The 22,757-nt window shown below is 37.4% G+C and overlaps 1 protein-coding gene across 1 annotated transcript in view; it reads right to left on the reverse strand.

Annotated features, from left to right (window-relative positions):
• Positions 1 to 3,958: 3,958 nt before the first annotated feature.
• LOC106513589 (ephrin type-A receptor 5) overlaps positions 3,959 to 22,757 on the reverse strand; it is a gene marked incomplete at its 3' end in the record, with an annotated part of 49,299 nt that continues 30,500 nt past the window's right edge. Inside the window, 10 exon segments of the mRNA XM_014002505.1 lie at positions 3,959 to 4,020; positions 4,386 to 4,571; positions 4,906 to 5,031; positions 5,746 to 5,813; positions 9,183 to 9,285; positions 9,384 to 9,453; positions 9,643 to 9,732; positions 10,453 to 10,577; positions 19,669 to 20,007; positions 21,529 to 21,684. Coding sequence (XP_013857959.1) covers positions 3,959 to 4,020; positions 4,386 to 4,571; positions 4,906 to 5,031; positions 5,746 to 5,813; positions 9,183 to 9,285; positions 9,384 to 9,453; positions 9,643 to 9,732; positions 10,453 to 10,577; positions 19,669 to 20,007; positions 21,529 to 21,684 — 1,325 coding nt within the window.

The following is a 22,757-nucleotide window of genomic DNA, read 5'->3' on the forward strand; positions in this document are numbered from 1 at the left end:
CTGCTAAAAATGACAGATTTTCTTTTCTGGATCTCTGACAGACGGACTTCAATCTCTGAACTCGTAAAGTTCTTTTTAGTTTTCGCTGTCATTTACATGAGTGGACACTTCCTGATATCTGAGGCAGGAAACAGCCTTATATGGTGCTTTTGGGGTGATAATTATGCTAATCTCCTCTCGTGTGCACGAGCAGCTGGATACGAACAGGTGGAATTTACGCAGCTCATTTACACACTTTTCCTGAAGATAGAAGAGTTTGTTGAATCTGACGTGACATGTTCGTACAACCCCTTCGTACGAACAAAAGTAAGAGAAATTTAGGATAAGAATATGAACATGTTCTTGCATGAGGCCCATTGTTTTGAAAGTAAGCGGTATACTGGACTGGGTCAGTAAGACAAACTTAAATCAAGGAAAAAATAAATAAATAAAAAAGCAGAAAGAAATAGACAGAAAAAAAGAGAATGCCAATGGAAGTAAAAGAAACAGTTCAAAGAATGCTTTTTTTTTCAAGCTCTCCCTGAGCACAACAAACTTAATTGACTTACAGTTTGGATCAATTCCAAAGTCAACTCTGCACACTCACCTTTAACTCTTAACATTTTAAAAGAGTGAAGTATAATTTAAACAGTTTTCTCTCATTTGATTTTAATTTATAAGTATAGATTTTTTTTTCTTTTTCTGCTCAAAAAGGCCTCATGTTCCCTTAAGAGACGACAGTTTCACACCCAAGATCATTCAGCACTTTGATAAAGCAGTGGCAGTGTTAATATCCATCAGCATCTTTAACAAACATACTTTCTGAAGTTGCAACTGTTACAAAAAACCCACTAAAAACTGTATACATTTTATATAGTAACTTTATATATTTAAATAAAATGAGAATCAAATGCACATACAGTAGCAGTATCACTGAAGCTGAGCTGAAATTTGATCTAATTTTTCTTCACACTTAAGCTCACTGAAGTGTTTTAGCGAACTTTGATTGCGTCTACAGTTTTATTGCACTACAGAAACAGGCGTAGCCTCTCAGCCTGAGAAGGAAAATGCAATATTTCAGTATACCTGGGGACACTGTCAGTATTGTCATAACTGAGTGTGAGCTACAGCTGCAGCATGACCTGAAACTCTATTAAGCCCTTTGGGAGTCAGTTTTCTCACAACAGTATGCTATAAACTTCATAAGTCAGCCAAACACAAGCACACTGTTGTGATGCTAGACACAACAGCTTAATATAGCATTCTTCTACAAGTTTATGTTTATTAAACAGGTGGCACGATCATGGGAGTGTGTTGTGGCTTTCCACTTGCGAGGACTTTATTGCTGCGTGCAGCAAGAAAGCTGATTACTGTCAACAGAAAAAGGTAAGAACTAAAGAAAYAGCATTTTCTGCAAAAATGCAGCGTGAATGCTGAGTGCTGACTGACTTTACTGAAATTTGCAGAAGCAGCTGAAACTGAGCTGTTAAAACAAAAGCAAACAGAACATAAGCCAAAGCCATAAAGCAGAAAAAACACTATCTAAAAGCTAAACAAAAATAAATGCTAGCTTTGATATAAAATTAGCAAAATGTAAAAGATGAAAGCAGCAAAACACCAGCTAAAATGAGCTAAACGACAATTAAAAATGGTAAAATACTAGCTAAAGTCCCAAATTAGCTAAACGCAGGCTGAATACTAAATTAGTAAAACACTAGCCAAAAGCAGCCAGTCTAGCTAAAAGCTCATGTTGAAAGTTACAAAATGCTTTTTCAGAGCCTAAAAGTAGCCTACCGCGATGCTAAAATTAATAATATGCTAATTAAAAGCTAAAGCTAGCAAAAGGCTAGTTAAAAGCTAAAAATATCGTAACATTACCTCAAAGAAAAAAATATTAAATGTTTAAAGTGACAAAAGCAAAACAATGTTAAAAACTAAAAGCAGCAGATTTCACAGATAGCATTAAAAAATAAAAATAAAAACACATCTTTAAATAAAATACTTGTAAATAAAGGCAAAAAATTAAAAAAGGTAATAAAAACAAAAAATTATAGCACTCTTCTTCTGGATGAGCTGAACCTTTTGATATATAAATAGCTTAWATAACAAATTATTCAGCAGAAGTTGGATAGAAAAAAACATTCAAGATGACTCGGCATTCATACAAAAAAATCCATCTTTCACAATCACGGTTAGAAAACTCGACATATAAAAGTTTGATGTGATTATCCTGAAAAGTAGATCAGGTGCCACGTTAGCTCCAACCCAGGACGATTGTCATCTCAGATTGTTTCAGAAGAGCAGCAGGATGCTCCTTCAGACCAAGCTGACGTGTTCAGTTGCCGTCAGATTAACGGGAAGCCGTGCATGTTTAAAGGGGGCTTTGCTTTTCTTCCCTGATGACAGCTCTCATTGTTAGTTTAAGCTTCAGCGCCTTCCGATCCAAATGTAAACTCTCCCAACTTTCCTCAGCTCCCGCTAGCTGTAGCAGAACACGACTCTTCCCTTTACGGTTTCAACCTCAGTTTCCGTCACGACCACATTTTTTTATCAGCCACAGCAGAACAGTCCACTTACATGTGAAATGAGATGTTAGACCAAATATGTGAGTTATGAGGGTTGCAGTGCATTGTCCGAAGCTGTGACAGCTAATCCGGGGCAAGGTTCGGCTCGTGGTTTTCTCATGACTGTGTCATTTATACTAGCCTCAGAACACCAGCCATCCATGTAATTACTTCACGGGGTTTTCTGCGCTTCTTCACCTGCTGGTTCCCAATCTCCTCTGCTTTCCCCTTGCCATGAAGGTTTATTACCAAAGGCACGGCACACAGTTATATCAGCAGTTTCCACTGGCCACAATGCTGTTTCTGAATGTCATCTTCGCATCCTCCTTTTTTCCAGAAAGTCGCAGTGTTGAGCTGAAGGCTTTGATCTGTTCCATCCTCAAAGTGAAACCTGCACCTCAAAGCAGCACCATCACCAGAATTATAAGACCTTTTTCTTTTCTTCTTTGCCTTATTAAGCATCTGCTTCAGAAACGTTTACTCTTTTCATGAAGGAATTAGTTTTCTGTGCCAGCTGAGACTTCTGCTATTGTAACCACTCAATAGACTGGGGAGACAAATCTTCCATTCAGATTTTTTTTAATACAGTTTCATTTCTAAAATTAAATTAGGTCTAGTCTGCACAGGCCAGACACTGTTCTGGTGTTGAGTGTTCAAATGACTCACATTTTCTGGGAAAAAAAAAATCCATGTCAAAGTAACTAAACTTGATGCATTTACCTACACTTTAAATTATTTAGCATCATTTGAACAAACTTTTTTTTGACATTTCCTATACTGGATTCAGAAAGGGATGTTTGTAGAATTAAAACTACACTAAAACATCCATAGAGATGAATAATTATATTCAAAACAACATAATGGACCAAGTTTGGCAGCATTTCAACAAACATGTACATAACTTCAAAATATCACCGCTTCAAATACAGCATAACTACTTTAAATGCCATTTATGTTTGTTTGAAATTGTGACACAAAAGACCCAAATTATAACCATCAAATATCAATTTTTGTTAAATGCTGTTAGAATTTCTGACTAATAAGTAGTTAAAATGCAATAATTGTAGCTTGACTGGAAATATTTGTGCCGTTTACTGATCATCTATAACAATGTAGGAGTCGCTTTCATTTAATGCTGGATGTTTCTAATATTATCAAACACGTTGCTCTGTTTTCACACAGATGATTGGCTCAGTTCAGACATCCAGCAGGCTCATGTTCATTTTTGTTAAGCTAATAATCCAACTCAGTTATTTCTCCTTTCTGCTCATGTTGAGAGAAATAAATACGCTTAATATACAGTGCTTCTATTACTTCACTGTATCCTCCTACAATTAACATATTGGTCTCGCTTCACATTTATTTATCTTCAGTTTCTCATGACTCCTTTGAGGTTTTATTTTGCTGCTTCTTACTTTTAGAAATGTGTCCAGTGATCCATTCTCCATGTATTCAGTGATGATCATCACAGGCTTACCTGAAAAGGAGAGCACAATCTCATCATTTAATATAATCAGCTAATACAACACATTTTGTTTACATCATCCATTTTTACAGTAGGTTTTCTGAGCTAAAATCATACATTACTAAATTTCATTATTTTAAAGTTAAAATAACAATTTCATGTTGATTCACTATATAAACATTTTAAACAACTAAACATTTAGGGAGGTATGGATTATGCGCAAATGTTTTTGTATGATTTTCAAGCTATTAATGGTCAGCCACTCATATCCATGATACAATGATTGACAGGTATGCAACTAATAGGGACATAAACTGTATCCATAACTCAAATAATAGTGGAAATTCTACAGATTGCAGATCTGTCCAACAGCTTACTCTTAGTGACCACCCCCTCCAGACGGATGATGTTTGGATGGTTAAACTGGCCCATGATCGAAGCCTCCCACAGGAAGTCACGTCTCTGCTGCTCTGTGTAGCCTGCTTTCAAGGTCTTAATGGCAACTTGGATCTCCCTTTTCCCAGGTAGCCTCAGGGGTCCGCAGCAGACCTCACCAAATTCCCCTGAGGCAAATAAAAAGACTAAGTTTGGCCACTATCTGCCAACCTTCAATTGCAAATAAGGATTGTTAAACTTTAAGCAAATCCTTTAAAATCAAAAGCAATGTTTGACCTACACTTGAAACATTATGGCACACAAAGTAAGCAGTAATAACAAAGGTTTTACATTGTTTGTAAAAATAATGAAGTATAAAATGGAAGTATTTTATTTGATGGTCAGTCATTTCAGTACACAGAACATGTTTACTTTCTTATTCCGTCCAAATCATCTTCTGCCTTTGTTCTGAATGAAAATCTATCTATGGAGTACACAGACAGTCCCACTGATCATACTCACCAGCGCCGATGATTCTCTCAATAGAGATGAACGAAACGTCAATCTCTTGTGCAAACTCATGCACTGCCTGGTTGGGGTCCTCATAGGTAAGTGGGTCAATGTAAGTCCTCACCCCAGGAAATTTTACTGCAGAAAAAAAAAATGAAATAAACATGGCACTGACTAATCATTTTAGCAGGTTTTGGTTGCACACAACTATTCAGTAATTTGGTAAATTTAAATAAATAAAAAATGGCTTCACTCAGTTTCTTTCTGAATCCCAAATACTGCAACCAGAAACTAAATACACATTTTACACCCTTTTATATCCCTTGAAAAGTTTTTTTTTTTCATTTTTGTGGGTGTGATTTGTAACATAATCTAATTTAAAATGTGCTTATCCAAAACCAAAATCAGCATAACAATATTCCACACATTATTGGACCAATGGTGTTTTTATTTTATTTTATTTTATTTTATTTTATTTTATTCTCTGTCTTGAAGCTGATGTCTCCATTATAGCTCTGAAACCAACAGATGGATATAACAGTGCAGTGCCAAAATGAACAAATACAGTATATTGAGCTGTCACAGCTCATAATGCATCATAGCTTTATGTGTCCTCTGCTAACATGGATGTCATTCAAAAAATAGCTGCTGGCACTCATCACTGACATGTGCACTGGTAGCAGACATCCATGCTTATGAAGTTAAACAGAGCCATGACCAGAGTCTGAACCCGCTGCTGTAAACGCAGCAGAAACTTCCGATAAACTCGCATTTGTGTGCACAGTGACATTACACGCGTACTGTTTATGCTAAACAGAATCTGCAAAATGAGTTTGGGCTCTCCTGACTTACTGTGACCATTGTGGAAGTGCATCTTTTCTTCCTCTGGATCCTGTTTTGCTTTGCTGTAGCCACATCGCCTGAAGAGAAAACACAAACACATCAGAGTCAGCGTCATGCTGCAGCGGTGTTTGCACACCGAGTGAGAGCATTTCATTAAAAATGACTTTTTAGAGGAAGCAATTCAAACCTTTAAACAGCTGCACAAAAAGAATAAATCACAAGTATAAATAAATACATTTTATAAGTTCTTTTTATAGTAATCAGCATTTATATTTTTCAACAATGTGTCAACAACTAAATTTAAGTCTATTTTGGATTAGTTTTCAAACAATAAGTAGTCAAAGTAAATTTTTTTTTAAAAAAGTCAGTTTTTTACATTTTTCATTTAGTAAACATTTAAATTAAGTGTCCCTGAATAAAGATGACAGGCCCTGTCACACTACGTTTTGGACAACTTATGAAAATTTTGTCTGTCTTTGGAGAGGTCTACACTGAAGATGGAATAAAAAAATAAAAATAAAAACAGCAACTGGACGCCTCTTTTAAACATATGCATACTGCAATCATAACATTTAGATCAAATATAGAACATAAATGAGTTATTTAGTCATAAAAATATCTTAAGTAGGCATCAGTTGCATAAAATAGTATAGTGTGATGGGGCCTTTAGGTAAACAGAGGTCAATGTCTCTATAAGAGGATGCCAATAAAATTTCTCTGGACATTAAAGGTTTAAAACATAATCAGTTTTATATTTTTAGTGTTGCATTAAATAGCAAAGACAAAAAAGAGCAAAATTGATAAAAACAGGGCAAAATACCACTTGGATCTAAGTGCAACATAAGCTTTTTATTTCCTTGTAGAAGCTGCAACCTTATACTTTGAGCCATTTTATAAATACTGCTGAATGTGTTGAAAAAGCTATTGACATAAGCAAAATTACATTTTTCGTACATCAATCTGCAAAAGCTTTTCTGAAGATATGAACTCTGATTCTTTTTGTTGCAGAAAACGACCTCTCTCATCTCAACATAAGAAAAAAACAATGATTACATAGATTAAAAGGGCTTATTTTGGTATTTCTCCCATGATATCAATGCGATCAAGGTCATCAATGTAACCCTCACTGAAAAAAAAATCAGTAAATTTACATGCAGCATGTATGTGCGTTTGTGCTCAAACAGCTTCTGCAGGTTAATATTTGTACAAATGGCTGCAGAGGTAATCCCAGATAACCCAAATTAAATGTGTGTGTGTGTGTGTGTGTGTGTGGGGGGGGGGTTAAATTTCATTTTATGTGCAAACACAAACATGCACAAGGCAACAAAACAAACACTGATAAAAATTTTCTGTATTTGCCAGGTTAATTAAATGATTATATTCACTGTATTAAAAGAAATGTTTTGCATAAGGGACTTAACACGTTTTTTTAATTCCTAAATACAAGTAAACACAAAAACACACTCAAAGGGATTAAGTTCAATTTGTATATACTGTCTATATTTATATATATATTTCCCTCTGAACCTCTCTGCGGGTCAGACTGTCTTGGCAGTAAGTGTTTGTAGTGAACAGCTGGATATTCTGAGGTGGGGGATTCTGTGTGTTTTTGCCAGAGGGAGCTTGGTTTTGAGATTGCTTGGTTCCCATGTGATCATTTTAATACATACAGTATGTGTGACCCCATGCATATAAACACCAGTACGTATGCACCGAAGGATTTCCTTGTTTATTGAACACATAAAGGCAGAGGGTGAGGGGGACAAAGGTTACAAATGGCTGTGGTACTTCTGACCCAAGTTCATCGCAGAAAAATGTGGCGTACAGCAGTTTTTTTCTTCCCCAACATGAGACGCTTTTTCTTTCTCTCCTGCCCTTCCTTATCTTCCCTGCTTTGCTGCTTGGAGCCTTCTCTATGTTTTCATCCAAAACCAGAAATTATGGATATTTTTATTTTTATGGATTTGGTTAGCTGGTCTCTTAATAAATTTTTGGAACAAAGATTTTCTTCCATGTGAGGACATGTCAAAAGTGGGACCTCTGTTCTGTTCTGGATATATATTTGGATTCCGATCACTGGATTCTACAGATCGGCTTGGTGGTCTCCTGGTGTTCTACAATACAGCGTCGGTGGCTGTTCATTTCCTGGCTGCCTGACCAGTATGAAGGATTGTCATTCTATCAGCACTCAGACTTTTGCCTTGAGCGAGCTGGACTCGGTCTGTAAGCAGTTCTGCTGAGGATCGCAGGCCAGCTGTAGTTCCTGGACTGTGCTGGCCAGATGGAATTGATCTTGGAGAAGCTGATAGCTCGGCGGAATTTGCCCACACTATTTGCCTGATTGGATTCGCCACATTGAGATGTACCAGCGGACATTAAAGCAGATGGAAAATTGTTATTGTCTGCCGGATCCAGAACATTCTCTTCTCTTCCCAAAACAAATGATTACAGGATTTGGCTCACCCTTACAATGGCCTTGAGAGCTGTGGACTACATTCTTCCTGGATGCTTACGTCGACTGAGGCTCTGCCCCACACCCCACCCCCTCTCAGACCTGCCTGTGTTCTGGTTCCTGGAGCAAGCTGAGGGACGCACAGAATGAATTAACATCCATATTCTGAACTATGGCTGCGCTGGTTTTGGGGACTGGATTCCTCGGGCTTATTCTTCAGATGTTCACACAAGCATACAACACTCATGGCTTCAGATACACGTCCCCCTAAACTCACTTACTCCTCTGGCTAATAAATTTGCTCTATGCAGTTTTTTTTTAAACACCATAGTGTGTCACATTTGTTGACATAATATGATACGATGTTTTTTTTTTTTTAGTTTTTCTGTTAACAGTTGTGACTCCTCATGATGTCTTCATGAAGATGATCCTTGCTCTGTGCAGGGTCAGTGGCAGCATGACCCAGAGCACCTATTCTCCTATGTTTGTTATGTCCTGTCTTCTTCTGAATGGGTGTTCTGAACTGTAATTTCATTGTGCTCTGTACAATGACAATAAAGTTCTATCTTATCTCATCTCATCTCATCTCATCTTATCTTATCCCCCTTTTGCAAAAAATATTCTGGATAGTATTGGTAAATGTTGTTTAAATATCACAAAAAGAAACAAACCATGAACAAAAGCAGGCAATCAATATATATGTCAAAAAGTTACTGATCATAGATAAAATCGGATCTACTAGAAAATCCATCATCGATGCAACACCATCATTTACTGAAAAAAAAGGCTCCAAGTTTAACTGGAAAACAAACTACCCAGATATCACTACCTGGATCCTACATAAGAAACAAACCACAGGTTTGCCTCTACGTATACGGAGGCATATAAGCAGTCTCATTTCTTTCACCACATCCACCTATGTAAGAATGGAATATGTTCTTATCTGTGTTTACACCAGCAAACACTCCCTCCCAGGTGTTTATTTATGCCTTACCGTCCACTGAGCAGGAATCCAGCAACCACTGCCAGTAGAACCAGAGCCAGGGTGATGGCCACTGCTATTATGGAAGCCTGAGCACGCTCACTGGTGGCAGTTACTGCCAAAGAAAAAAGATGTGGGATCAGACACAGGCCGTAAAGCACACAAAGCTGCACCTGGCATCCATTGTTGATTGTATTGTCACGGTGTACTCACAGTAAGGGCTTGTCTGGAATTCAAAGCGTCGGCTAAATGCACCATAACCCGCTGACGTCCTGGCTCGTACCTGTGGGATTTGATCAGGACAAAGTCCAACATAAGCGTCACTAATATTTTCAAACTCATGTGTTTTACTTGGTTTCATTTATATCTTTGTCTCCCACACTTTTAGTTTTGTCATTCATTTATGACATACTTTCTTTTGTCTGTTTTGTTTTAAATGATAGCTAACTAAATGTGTGATCACATCTTTCACCTGGAAGATGTAGGCAGATGAGGGTTTCAGTCCTTCCACCACCATTTCTGTTTCCTTGGATTTTATTATGGTGTAACTGGAGTCCTGCTCCTTCAAAAAAAAATGTTTTGTTAGTTGAATTGTATAATGTGCCCAGTAAAGCACTTACTCTATTAAATATTCTGCACATGCATTTGAGTTCAAATTACAGTTTTTACACACTGCTTTGGTCAAGCTAGCTAGCTGTGATAGAGCTGAGCGTAAAGTAAGTGTGTTTAAATGGTTTTGTGCGAAGATCAGTTTCCCTAACCGTAACCACATCAGGTTTAAACAAAAATAAATGCTCCTCCCATTAAGCTCAAAAGCCATTAGCAAACCACCGACTGCACTCTGATTTCCTGTGAGCTGACCTTCCCACCGAAAAAAAAAGACATTGGGACATGACATAAGGAAAAAAAGCAAGGGCACCTCAACCACAGCGATGCAAATAGAAGAATCAAAATCCTGCATGAACTTTAATGTAATAAAACTTGGGAGTAAAGAAGCTAAAATAGACAAACCAAACTAATATCACCCCATTTCCTTTTTTAAACATTTACCATCAACAAAGCTATTCTTTTCATTGGATTCTGGCAACTTTAAAAGCTGCCATTTCTGATTTTCAACATTCAGACAGTTCAGTATGAAACATTTTGCCTGATAAACTGCTTTTTTTAATTTAAATGTGCAATCAGCTAATCAGACTTATTCAAATGCAAACAAAACCATCAGAAGAATCTTTTGGAAAAAATAACTCATTAATTAATTAATTTATATACAAAATAGTTTTACCTTCTCAAAATACTTTATCTCATACTCCAGAATAATGCCGTTGGGGCGATCGGGCTCTGCCCAGGAAAGGGCGATGCTGTTTTTCCCCGTGTGTACTTTCCTCACCACACTGACAGGGGAGGGTGCTGCAAACACACAGGCATCTTAACACACAGTTTGAAGGGCCTAATACTTCACATAAACATCACAATAGACGTGGCTCGATAAAAGGAAATGCAGCACGTTGTGAATTCTAGAAAATGAAATAACAAAAATATGCAACAGTGGTATAATCAGCTAATTAACATAAAATACACAAAAAAACTAATTGTTTTATTGTTGTAAAAGCTGTCAAGAATCATCAGAATTTGTAACAATTAGGAAAACATGACAAATAATGAATTGCACACAAAAACAACAAAGAGCAGATTTTAAAGAGTATTGGTAGAGAAGCAGTTTTTCCAATTAGAATCCAGTCATTTCTGATCAGAATTTTTCTGTTGTGGGTTATTTTTTCTGCTTTAAACTCTCTTAGGATTCACATTCACCTTCCTGTTCAGTTAACTATGTTCTAATTCAACCAATTCAGCAGCAGATCTGCCTCTAAGACATGTATTTTAATTATATAATACCTCTAAATGAGTTAATGATCCTAATTCAGTGCCTCCTAATGTGACCACCCTGTGTGGCTACTAAATTTAACAGGTTGGGAAAAGAAAAAAAAAAACTCAAACATGTAAAGCCAAAACCAAAAATAGGAAATTAAAAATATTTTTTATTTTTATGTACTTTGAACTCGTTTAATTCAACGCTTCTTATACTTTTCATTTGTCTTTGTCTCTTTTGAAAAGTTTTCACTTTTTGATTTACGATAAAGTTTCCCTTTCACTTCAAAGCCACGAGAGCCGAGTTGTTTGAGTTTGCATCAATCACAAAAGCCATCCTGTTGTAACCTGAACTGTTGAGCCATCTCTCAGAGGGACAGTTGGGAGAGTCTGACACAAAGAGCTTTTAACCAGGCAAAATGCTCCCTCAGGCAACATCCTGATGGTTAACGAGTGTGTGAGTGTGCGTGCGTGCGTGCTTGGGAGCAGTGTGTGTTTTCTGCAAATTCTAAACAGCGTTTAGGTTTCAATAGTCTCAGCAGAACTCCATAGGGAATAAATCATTGCTACAAACACAGTAACTGTAGCCTGAGAGGTGGTTGCACAGAAGTGTTATCTGCAAGATCTTAAAAGCCGGAAACCAGACACTAAATCACACACATACACACTTTTAATGCTTAAACCGTGTAAAGGTGGGGATTCAGTGATGGGCTAAGGCTTATTTTCTCAGCTGCTTTATGGGTAACAATACACCAAGTTTAAATCCTCCAATAATGGAGGCAGTTTCTGATGCTGTATTAATCAAAAGGCTTTAATGGAGGATTCCATAGGAGTAGGATAAAAGATAATAACAGCCTGATTTGATATTCAGGCAGTACAATATTGTAAAAAATAATGAAAAAACAAAACAAAAACATGCATTTCAGCAACTACTCAAAGAGAAATATTTTTGACATTTTCTGTTGTTAAAAATGCATTATAATTGATTGACAACAGTTAACTGAACGTAAGAAATTCAATTCAAAAATACTTTATTGATCCCAAAGGGAAATTAGGTAAATAAACACAATAAAAACTTCCTGAAATACATTAAAGATGAAAGTAATATGTATCCTTATTTAATTCAAACCTTAGTATACTGGTAGCCTAATATGTTTGCAGTACATTGATATGAAGTAAAACATTTAATGTACAAAGTAACAGAATAAAAAAGGATATTAATAAGTAGCTAAAAAATTTACTTCCTAATTATAAAAAAGCTTACTATCATCACAATAATAATATTTTAAAAATATTATGCTTATGAATTTAGAAGACATCCACAATTCAAATGTAATTTCTTTACAAAAAGTACTCTTAAATTTTACTAATTATGCATATTATTGGTAAATCAAGCACAGTATACCTAAAATGTACAAAGTACATGAAGTTTTTCCACTTTAGTACATAATAGTTTACCTAATAAAATTTAAATTGTAATTTTCTTAAATTTAATTACAACTATATTTAGTACAAAATTAATTATTATATAATAGCATGCTTTAAGAATGCTGATGATTAGTCTGGCTTCAAGTATACCCAAGTATGCTAAGGTTTAGTATACTAAGCATGTATATTTTTCACAAGGGTAGAGAAAAAGCCAAACGGAGGTCTTTTGTTTTGATGTGTTCAAACTTTACTTGCAAAAACGGAAAAAAAAAACATGATTTATTGATATTTCACTTAAATTATGAAAATAACCTGTGAGTACAAAGTAGTTTTGACATTTTTAATGACTGACAAACTTTAGCCCCGTAAACAAAATATATATTGCATATGATTTTTAATGTATTGAATATATTTGACATGGTTTCAATTCTACATTTCTCTATGTTTTCTTGTTTAGTCCGTTAGGCTGCAACATGTAAAACTAATACTTGAAACAAGATTTAAAACAATAAAAATCAAACATATTTAGTGTTCAATTTATTTTCAGTTTAATGCAAACTTTTTTTTTCTTAATGACAAAAACCCTAGTATGTACAGTATGTACCCAAAACAGTATTAAAACTACTGAATTACTGAAGAAGTTACCAAGAGACAGAAAGAGGTGGGGTGTAATAGAATAATGAGTGGAAAACAAGCAGGCAGAAGAACAAAAGAGAGAGAAAAAGGTGAGAAACCAAATATTAAATAGACCATGAGGAAGAAACCTGTTGAAAGAGTGTTGACGGGCACAAGCAACACTTTTATTTTAGCAAACGGGTAGACAGTGTAATGACGCTTCCTTGTTTAAACACTTCCAGTGAGTGTTACATCTGCTGACGAACACCAACAGAGTGCGACTGCAGAACCCAAATGTGCCTCCGCTACTGGTGCTGTCTGAACATCAGCCATTTAAGCAATTTTCTGTTTGGTATAAAACTATCACGGGGTAAAACTTGTTTTTATTTTTAAAAAAAGAAGGTACATAAAAGGGTGAAAAACCACTTTACTGGATGAGACCAGACCCAACACATTAACTCTGGCCTCAAACCAGCACAATTTTATTATAGTGCTGGACATAAGCCTCTCAGACTTCAATCTGTCTGCCCCAGCACCAAAAATCAATGCAAGCCTTCGCCTGTCTGGTTTATTATCTCATAAAGACCATTGCAGATTGTCAGAAAGACATATTGAGACACAATGAATTACAGTAAAAATGAGAGGCAGATAAATTTATTAGTAGTCGCAATGTAACATTTGCTGAAGTTCTAATGAAGAGATGGAGAAAGGGGCGTCTGAATTTACCTCCTGGACCCGTTAACCACGTGACCTGACCTTTTAACAGATGGACGGAGGCAGTTTTCTGGGAATGCATATTTCATTTACAAGGTCTTCCCTTTGATTTACCAAGTGTGACAAAATCGGTGCTTAAAATAAATAGATTTGAAGAAAGATTCATAAATGTCATCAAGGATGCAGGAGTTTGGCATTACCTAGAAACAGCCAAAAGTTAACTCAAATAACAGCTTTTCCTAATCCTTTCACACCTGACCCTGTGCCTCATGTGAATCCCCCAAAAAATACACAAACAAAAACTGAGAACCAGCAGTTAAACGAGCCACAATTACTTTCTTTGCTTGTGACATTTGCTGTTTTTTCTCTGTATTTGTCCTGCTGTATCAGTACCAAGCTTGAAACAAACAGCATCCAATTCACATCTATTCTAAATTCATAGCACCAGTAAGACACGAGATAATGCATCACAGTTCATTTGATAGATGGCAAGCAACAGCAGAATTAATGTATGCACAGTAGGTGCTTGTTTAGCACGCAATGCTCCAACATGGAACAACATTAAAACATAATTTGAAATAAACAAATAATGTAAAACACAATGTTTAAGGGGAAAACAAAACGCTGCTGTACCACAGTGAGGGTATAAATCAATGAGACAGAATGTTTAGTAATTACCTCTCACGTGAAAAAAAAAGTTAATCAGATTTCGAATAATAGAGCTGGGAGTTTGGGGTGCAATGAATAATCTACTGACAGACATTTTAAAGAAAGTAGATCATAATGAAGAATTTACTAACACTGGCAAGAATCAAAAAGAAAAAAATAAGTTAATCCTCTGAATTGGTTCTTCCTTAGTGAAACGTTTCGTCTCTCCTCCAAGAGACTTCTTCAGTCTGATGAGTTTCAGGTGAACTCAGCCTTATAAGCCCTGCCTCCACATGGACAAACAGGTTAGTCATATGCAAAAGAGGGTCATTGACTAACAATAGGCTTGATTGGCTCTGTTGTTCATAGAATCATGTGCCCCATCACCTGACCCGTGTCGTGTTATGTGAACGTAGTGAATGCAAGCGGGGGTTCAACGTCCCCTACTGGCAACTGGCAAGAATGTTTTAATTTTAGAAAGACTACATAGTAATGCATATTGGTACATTTCTATTTTTTGTAATTTGAACCTTTTTTTTTGCAATTTCTTATATTTTTTAATAATAAACTGTAGTATTGCAAAAAAGCAACAGTATAAAAACTAACTTTTTGCTTTCCTTCACTCACAGCTTCCTGCTGCGTGACCTCGCCTTTACTTCTAACAACCTCCCCGTCTTCTCTCCTCCAGTTTATCCCCTCTAATTCCACCCTGTTGCTCTGTTCTCATCCTTCTTCTCTAGTTTTTGCCGTTTCCCAGTTAGTTCCTTTCGTCACACAATTTATCATTTAGCAGCGCTTCACGGAAAGAATGTGAAACTGCACATTTCTTTGATTCCGCATCCTGTGTGACACTTTCCTTCCGTTAAACCTTAGACCTTCTGAGTCTTCCAGAAGTTCTGCTTTAGATGCCTTTTTTTGGGTCTTTACCACCAAAAGCAAAAAAAAAAAAAAAAAAACCTAGTCAACAATCATTGTCACACAGAAGCAAGCCAAAATGCAGTTGCTTGCAGCAATGACCTCAGACTTTAGTAATTGCAGTTATGACATAAAGCAGGATAGATCAGAAGATGTTAAACTGCTCATTACCATTATTACTCCTGTAACACTGTTAGTCATTAGTACTGAATGTAGTGGCATCAAACTGACAAGCACACCTTAATGGCTTCCTGCTGCTGGCACTGCATTGCCTATTTGATCTTGTGGAGGAAAATACATTCTGCATACATACAGTAATAAAGAAGTTCTTGGATTTTGAGTAAAAATCTGGTAAAAGTTTCAAAACATTAATGTTTTTTTTATTCTAACTATTGTAGCAACATCAACAGGAGACCTCCCTCCTCCCTGCTTCATTAAAAACAAAGCGATGGCTGCTGGGTTCTGCAAGCAAACAACAAAAATGCACCAAATTTCTCTCTCACCTGCGGAATTTCAAGGCACCGCTAAGTGAAACATATCGATGCAGGTAGAGTCTCTTGTTAAAAATCTACAGTTACAGTGTATAGATCAACACCCGTGTTTCGTGAAACACGGCGCCTTTCATGGAATCCTTGCATAGCGTGGGAGTAGACTCAGTTGTTTACCGTTAATAAACGTTTCTTGCACTTAGCAGGGGGCCTGGGGGTCTCTAGCCAAGACATTTTGAGCATCAAAACCTTTTTTTCTGCAATATGGAACATTTTAAATGCAACAGTTTGGGTTTTATGCATCAATTTGTGGTGAAAAAAATCTTAAATGGACAATGCATTATCACAATCAAAATCTTTTTTTCATTGTCTGAGGTCTTAAATGTCAAAGTATGCAACTGTAAACAACAAACATAACACAATTTACTTTTCCGTCCTCTTTTGTACTTTTTGCTGAGAGAAGTAAACTAAGTATATTTTCCCCTGATCTATAATAGCTTGCAGATGTTTAAAAATACCTTTGATCCTGAAAATCTACACCCCACAGCCTTACTGACATTCTGAGCTTTACCCAACCAATGTCAAAGAGAAGCACTTTTTTTTTTATCAGACTGCAACTCTGGCTGCCACAAGTAATCTAACCTAATCCTAAATCTCCATTTGGTCCAGTGACTGGCTAATCCAGCTACAACTCCAATAAACTGAACGTGAGTTTTATACTCTGGTGTAATCCACTCAGTCCGCTGACAACCACAGTGACGAGACATTTAGAGGACTGTCAGCAGTCTCGAGTCCTAGACAGCCATCTGCCTCTCTCTAACAGACAAATCATATCTGTTATTTGGCTCTTTATTACCACCGCTACTTCTACTGACGCTGTTAGCAATACTATCTACTGCTCTTTGACTGCCAACGAGCCATCTGTTCAACAAAATGTAGCAAACATATCTTTCAACACTGCTTTTTTTTCTTCCCTTTGCCTCTCTTCCAGATGGAGGCTTAGAAGAGGAGAACAGTACCCTCACACCCTCATTTTCCTATCATGTGTAATTCCCGTTTCATTACAAGCTAATAAAGTAAACTACACAAGAACATATCTATCATTTTTTACTCTACCTGTTTTTTTTTCCTTTCTGATCATTGAGAGCTGGTGTCTATTTTCAGCAGTCACTAGCCGTGTTTCCATCTACTTTTTTATGCACATTTTGAAGCATCACATTGGAAAAGGTGGATGGAAATGGAAAAACTCTTGAACTCCCTTGGATTTTCCGAAAACCAGATAATACGCAAAAGGGGAGATAGAATCACTTTTGCAGAATAGAAAATTTGCCTCGATCAGCTTTTCCCACTGTCCAGTAATTGTACACGCTGCTGTAGCTGGACCCTCCTCTGTCAGTGTTTTCCTGGATTTTCCCATAACATGAAAATAATTGAATTTCTTTTTCTAAGTCGCTAATACTAGTTGATATGACAGGATAATTACAACTTTCCCGATAGCTGCAAAACATTCCTGATTACCTCCCTTCATTGTCCAGAGAGTTCCCTTGAGTTTGTGACTTTACTTCCTGTTTACTACAGCCATATAACATCGGCGTCTGACGTAATTACACTTTGCTTTTCCTGTTTGATTCACTCCAAGCCAGTTGATGGAAACACGTCTGACTTCTTTTTTTTTTTTTTGCAACATTTTAAAAGTTTGCTCAAAATGTGCATTAAAATTGGATGGAAACACGGCTACTGCGTGACAGGTGGGGCATACCTAGAACAGGTCGCAAGCTCATCATAGAACCACGTGGAGACAAACGGGACAACCAACCACTCGCACTCTAACCCACAACTTAGGAACAGTTTTGAGCTACAAGCACATAATTTCTGTACAACTAAGCATGAGTTTCCAAAGCAGATGAGTGCACATTTCATACGGAGCCAACAGATATACAAAATGTATTTATGTGCAATATCCAGAGGGTTTCCTCCCCTCCCCTCCAAWTCATTTGGCTAAACATTTTAAACAGGATTTACTATGTCAAAAACAGCACTTCCACACTCAAAAATAAGATGTACAGTAAACTGAATCATCAGCATGATTCATCACTGTTGACAGACATTCAGATTAACACCTGCTACTACACAAGACAGCAAACACATGCAGACGTTAAAGCCTGACACTCAGGGACCTTCATTATGTCACAGATTCCTGTGAATCCTATTGATGAAATGCATCACGCCGAGTTCTTTTTATTTTTGATAACAAACAGTATCGGGATGCGATAGCAGAAAACAAGCTCCATCTCTCCCCAGCGCAACGCTTTATTGTGTTCACGGCAGGGATGATGCATAAGTGAAAATTATTACAGCGACAGATTTGTTGGACAAATACTGTGATAATTTGATCATCTGTTGTCTTTTGTTTTCACACTCAGCTATTTGTGCCTGGAAACCGACATGCTAATCATCTGCGGTGAATTAATTTAGGAAGTAGAAATAAATCTGTTCACTAATTAGGGATCATTTGGACCTCTTCAAGAAAAAGGAAAAGGACAACAGAGGTAGTGGGTGGTGTGTGTGTTTGTGGGGGGCAGTTGAACTACATATTTGTTGCTCAGGGAGTTCATACGGATGCTCATGTCCTTATGACATTATTGAATACTGTACATTTAAAGGAATATGTGAGATAAAAACAAAATAATCCACTTCACTTGTTCATCAGCTGTCCACAACAYAACATCATTTTCTCCCAACTATCAATGGCAGTTTAAAATCATGTGACAAATGAAGCATCACAGACTTCAAGAGTTTCAATAAAAAGTAAATTCCCAGTGAGATCAAGGARGTTCTTAAAGGGATCCCTGATTAGTTGTAMTATTAGACTTTATTTGATAAACATATATTTTAACTGTAAAATAAAGACTGTAAAAATWCYGTAGTCTGTTTAGTTTTTATCATTTTATACTAAAAGTTTAAAAATATATCACACGGATGGGGCCATTTTATTTACATGCAAAGCATTCTGGGTAAATGATGACGTGGGTAGGTCTTCGGTGCGAGGCTGCTAGCGAGCTATATCCACCCTGAAGGTTAATCTTGAACAATATCTGACGATTGGATCTTTTGAATGACAGCAGAGAGCGTTGACAGAGAGGAGAAGGTAGAAATGACTCAGCCTGGAACTGAAAATATGGATGGAGGACAACAGAGCTGCTTCATGGAAGAAGAACCTCAGCTTAGCCTGTTAGCTTTAGTGTTAGCCCCGATGCTATCACCATATATATCTATTAGCTCAGCGCTACACATTCTCCTCTCATCACTGAGGTCCTCCATCCACATGACAGAGAGGGAAACGCAAAAATGACTCAGCCTGCAACTGAAAATATGGATGAAGGCAATATAGCATCAGTGCTAGTGCAAAGGCTAACAGGTTAAGCTGAGGTTCTTCTTCCATGAAGCAGCTTTGTTGTTCTCCATCCACATTTTCAGGCTGAGTCATTTCTACCTTCTCCTCTCTGTCAACGCTCTCTGGTTTCAATTAAAAGAGCCAATCATCAGATATTGTCCAAGATTAACCTTCAGGGTGGATATAGCTCGCTCACACTGAGGACCATACCACGTCATTTACCCAGAAAGCTTTGCATGTAAATAAAATGGCTTCATCCGTGTTAAAATATATTTTTAAAAATTTTAAATGCTAAACAGCCTACAGTATTTTTACAGTCTTTATTTTACAGTTAAAATAAATGTTTATCAAGTAAAGTCTAACATTACAACTAATCGTGGATCCCTTTAAATGAAAGAAAATAAATAAATAGAAGAACAGTGCAACATACCTGCCTGATTGGTCGTGACGTTAAGTGTCACATACTGCTTAGCGTAGTCTTTGGCCAGCTCTGACACCCCGTTGACGGCCTCCAGCAGGAAGCTGTAGTTGGTGTGCGACTGCAAGTCAGCAACCATCACGGAGGTGTTTGACAGGCCAATTCGCCGTGGCAGAAAGCGTACGTTCGGGCCACACTCCTCCAGTCCCCTGCTGTCTGGCAAAACCCGTCTGCACAGGATGTTGTAGCGCACATCCTTCCTGCCGCCCGTCTCCATGGGGATAGACCACTCCAAAAAGACACTGGTCTCATTAACATTGGAGATRGCATTACGTGGTGCAGAGGGAGGGCCTGAGGAAAGTAAAAGCTGCTTAGAAGAATGATAAAACACTGCTAGTAAAATCATATAAATGYATTTTGATGAACGATAAGTTGTAAAAAGTAGAATCACACCTGACTGTGACTGTTGGAAACTGTCTGGCATTAATTTCTTGACCACCTCTGCTCACAGTGTACCCAGCTCAGCTTGCATTGTGAATTTATTTTAAATTTAACCTGCTAAAATACACCTTTCAAAAATGAAGATAGGCAAATTTGATTTGTTTTATCATAATAGTTATCCTGCACAGGTTGCAAAACATAGCTCTGGTGCTTTTGAGATGAGTTGAAGATGCAAACAATAAAATTCCTATGCATTCAAGATRMACTTCCTGGTCAAAWAAAWAAWAAAGTKGCCACCTGGATTTAACTAAGCAAATAGATACAATAACACATTGCATAATAACTGCATGGGTGATTATCTTTCAGCTGGYAACAAGTTATTTAACCCCAACTGGTGCAATGAGTTGCTTCTCATTTCTTAAACAACCATGTTGAAAGAYATCTCRTGGTCGTGGAAAAGATGTCAGTCTGTTTGAGAAGGGCCAAATCATCAACTAACTGAAAAAAAGGCTTTGGTTTTCTAGGGAGCATAAAGATTGGACTCTGGAGCAATGGAAGAAGGTCATGTYRTCTGATGAGTCCAGATTTACCCTGTTCCAGAGTGACAGACGCATCAAGGTAAGAAGAGAGGCAGGTGAAGTGATGCACCCATCATGTCTACTGTACCAGCCTGTGGGGGCAGTGCTATAACATGGGGTTGCTGCAGGTGGTCAGGTCTAGGTTCAGCAACAGTTTGTGCTCAAAGAATGACGTCAGGTGACTACCTGAATATACTGAATGACCAGGTTATTCCATCAATGGATTGTTTCTTCCCTRATGGCACGGCCATATTCCAAGAAGACAATGCCGGGATTCATCGGGCTCAAACTGTAAAAGAGTTCAGGGAGCACAAGACATCATTTTCGTGTGGATTGGCCGCCGGAGTCCAGACCCTAACCCCACAGAGGATCTTTGGGATGTGCTGGAGAAGGCTTTGCACTGCGGTCAGACTCTACCATCATCAACGCAAGATCTTGGCCAAGCATTAACGCAACACTGGATGGAAATAAATCATGTGACATTGCAGAAGCTTGCCGAAACAATGCCACAATGAATGTGTGCTGTAATCAAAGCTAAAGCGGTACAATGAAATATTAGAGAGTGTGACCTTTTTTATTGGTAGTGACTTTTTTTTTGGCCAGGCAGTGCATCTTTGAGACATCCAAAAAAAGTGTTTTGAGATCAAATCTGTTGCACAGAGCTCAGAGCATGTTCACTACTCAAGCAACAAAACTGCAAGCTTCTGTGAGAACTGCAAACCACCGCAACTGTCACAAGACATTCTGGAGAATCCCTCATGAATGATGTTTGCCAACAAGTCACAGCTCAGTGAGAAACTACCTAAAGAAAAATCACAGGATTATGCAAATAAAACAGGTGTTCAGTCCTCACGTGTGCAAGCCATATTAGGAGGATCAGAGTCGATCTTATGGTATCCATCTTCGCAGTTGCAACTCGTGGCTCCCACCTGCTTGGCCACACTGTGAGGTGGACATTTACTGCAGGCTGAAGACTCCAGCTGAGAGCGGTAAAAGCCCACTTTGCACACTGAAACAGCAGAGCAGAGAAGAGGAGTACATGAGTTCATGGATGGAGAGATGAGATAAAAGCAGACATGAAAACAAAGAAGAGAGGATAGAAGCATGAAAGTGTGAAAGAAAAAACACAACAGCTCCCCCCCTCTTTAGAAAAGATAAACTCAACTTCACAGTAGTTGTTTCTTGGATGACTGTGTTTGAGGGGTTTTTTTCCCATTAGAGACATACATTTATTTTAGAGTCTGRAAAGAAAAAGAAGGTTCTGTCACATTTTCACTTCTTTTCCCCCGTTCTTTTTGAAGTCAGATTTCCGCTTGTGTTTCTCTCAGGATTACTTATTTCAACAAACCCACCCATCCCAGTCTTGTTATTCATAGTTTATTGTCTTTGTCAAAAAGTTAGTCTTTTCCTTTGCAGTTACTTTTTCAATCCTTTAAAAAAAGTCAATTTAAAATTGTTTCTGAAAAAAAAATTGCTCTTACATTTACTGCTCAATAATGATTCTGTTTATAAAACGAATGCAAAATAGGGATGCACCGATATGAAAATTTCAGCTGATATCGATATCCGATATAATAACTGGTGTTATGGCCGATAACCGATATTTACCGATATTACACAAACACACATATTATATTATACATATACACAAAAACACACTTGGGTCTTTTTTGATACTGTAAATAAACAACCAGACCTCTGACATGATCCCTACTTCAGTTATTCCTGGCTGCGCAGCGTAAATATCACTATCATGATCAAACAGATGCTGCTCAAACAACCATCTCCCCTCCCAAAACAGAAACACGAAGATAAAAATGAGAAATCAGTATAGGACATTAATATCGGCCCTGTTTTACATATCGGACCGATATAGATATTCTAAAAAATGACCAATATCGGCCGATACTGATATCAATACCAATATATCGTGCATCCCTAATGCAAAACAATTAAATAGGTAAAATACAAGAAAGCACTGTTTGACATAAAACACACACTCAGACACTGATCTAAGTGGGGCATGTAGACAGGAGGGTGATGCACTTGGAATGTTAACACTCAGGAATACATCAACAATCT

Source organism: Austrofundulus limnaeus, unplaced genomic scaffold (genome assembly GCF_001266775.1).
Source record: "Austrofundulus limnaeus strain Quisiro unplaced genomic scaffold, Austrofundulus_limnaeus-1.0 Scaffold13, whole genome shotgun sequence".
Lineage (NCBI taxonomy): Eukaryota > Metazoa > Chordata > Actinopteri > Cyprinodontiformes > Rivulidae > Austrofundulus > Austrofundulus limnaeus.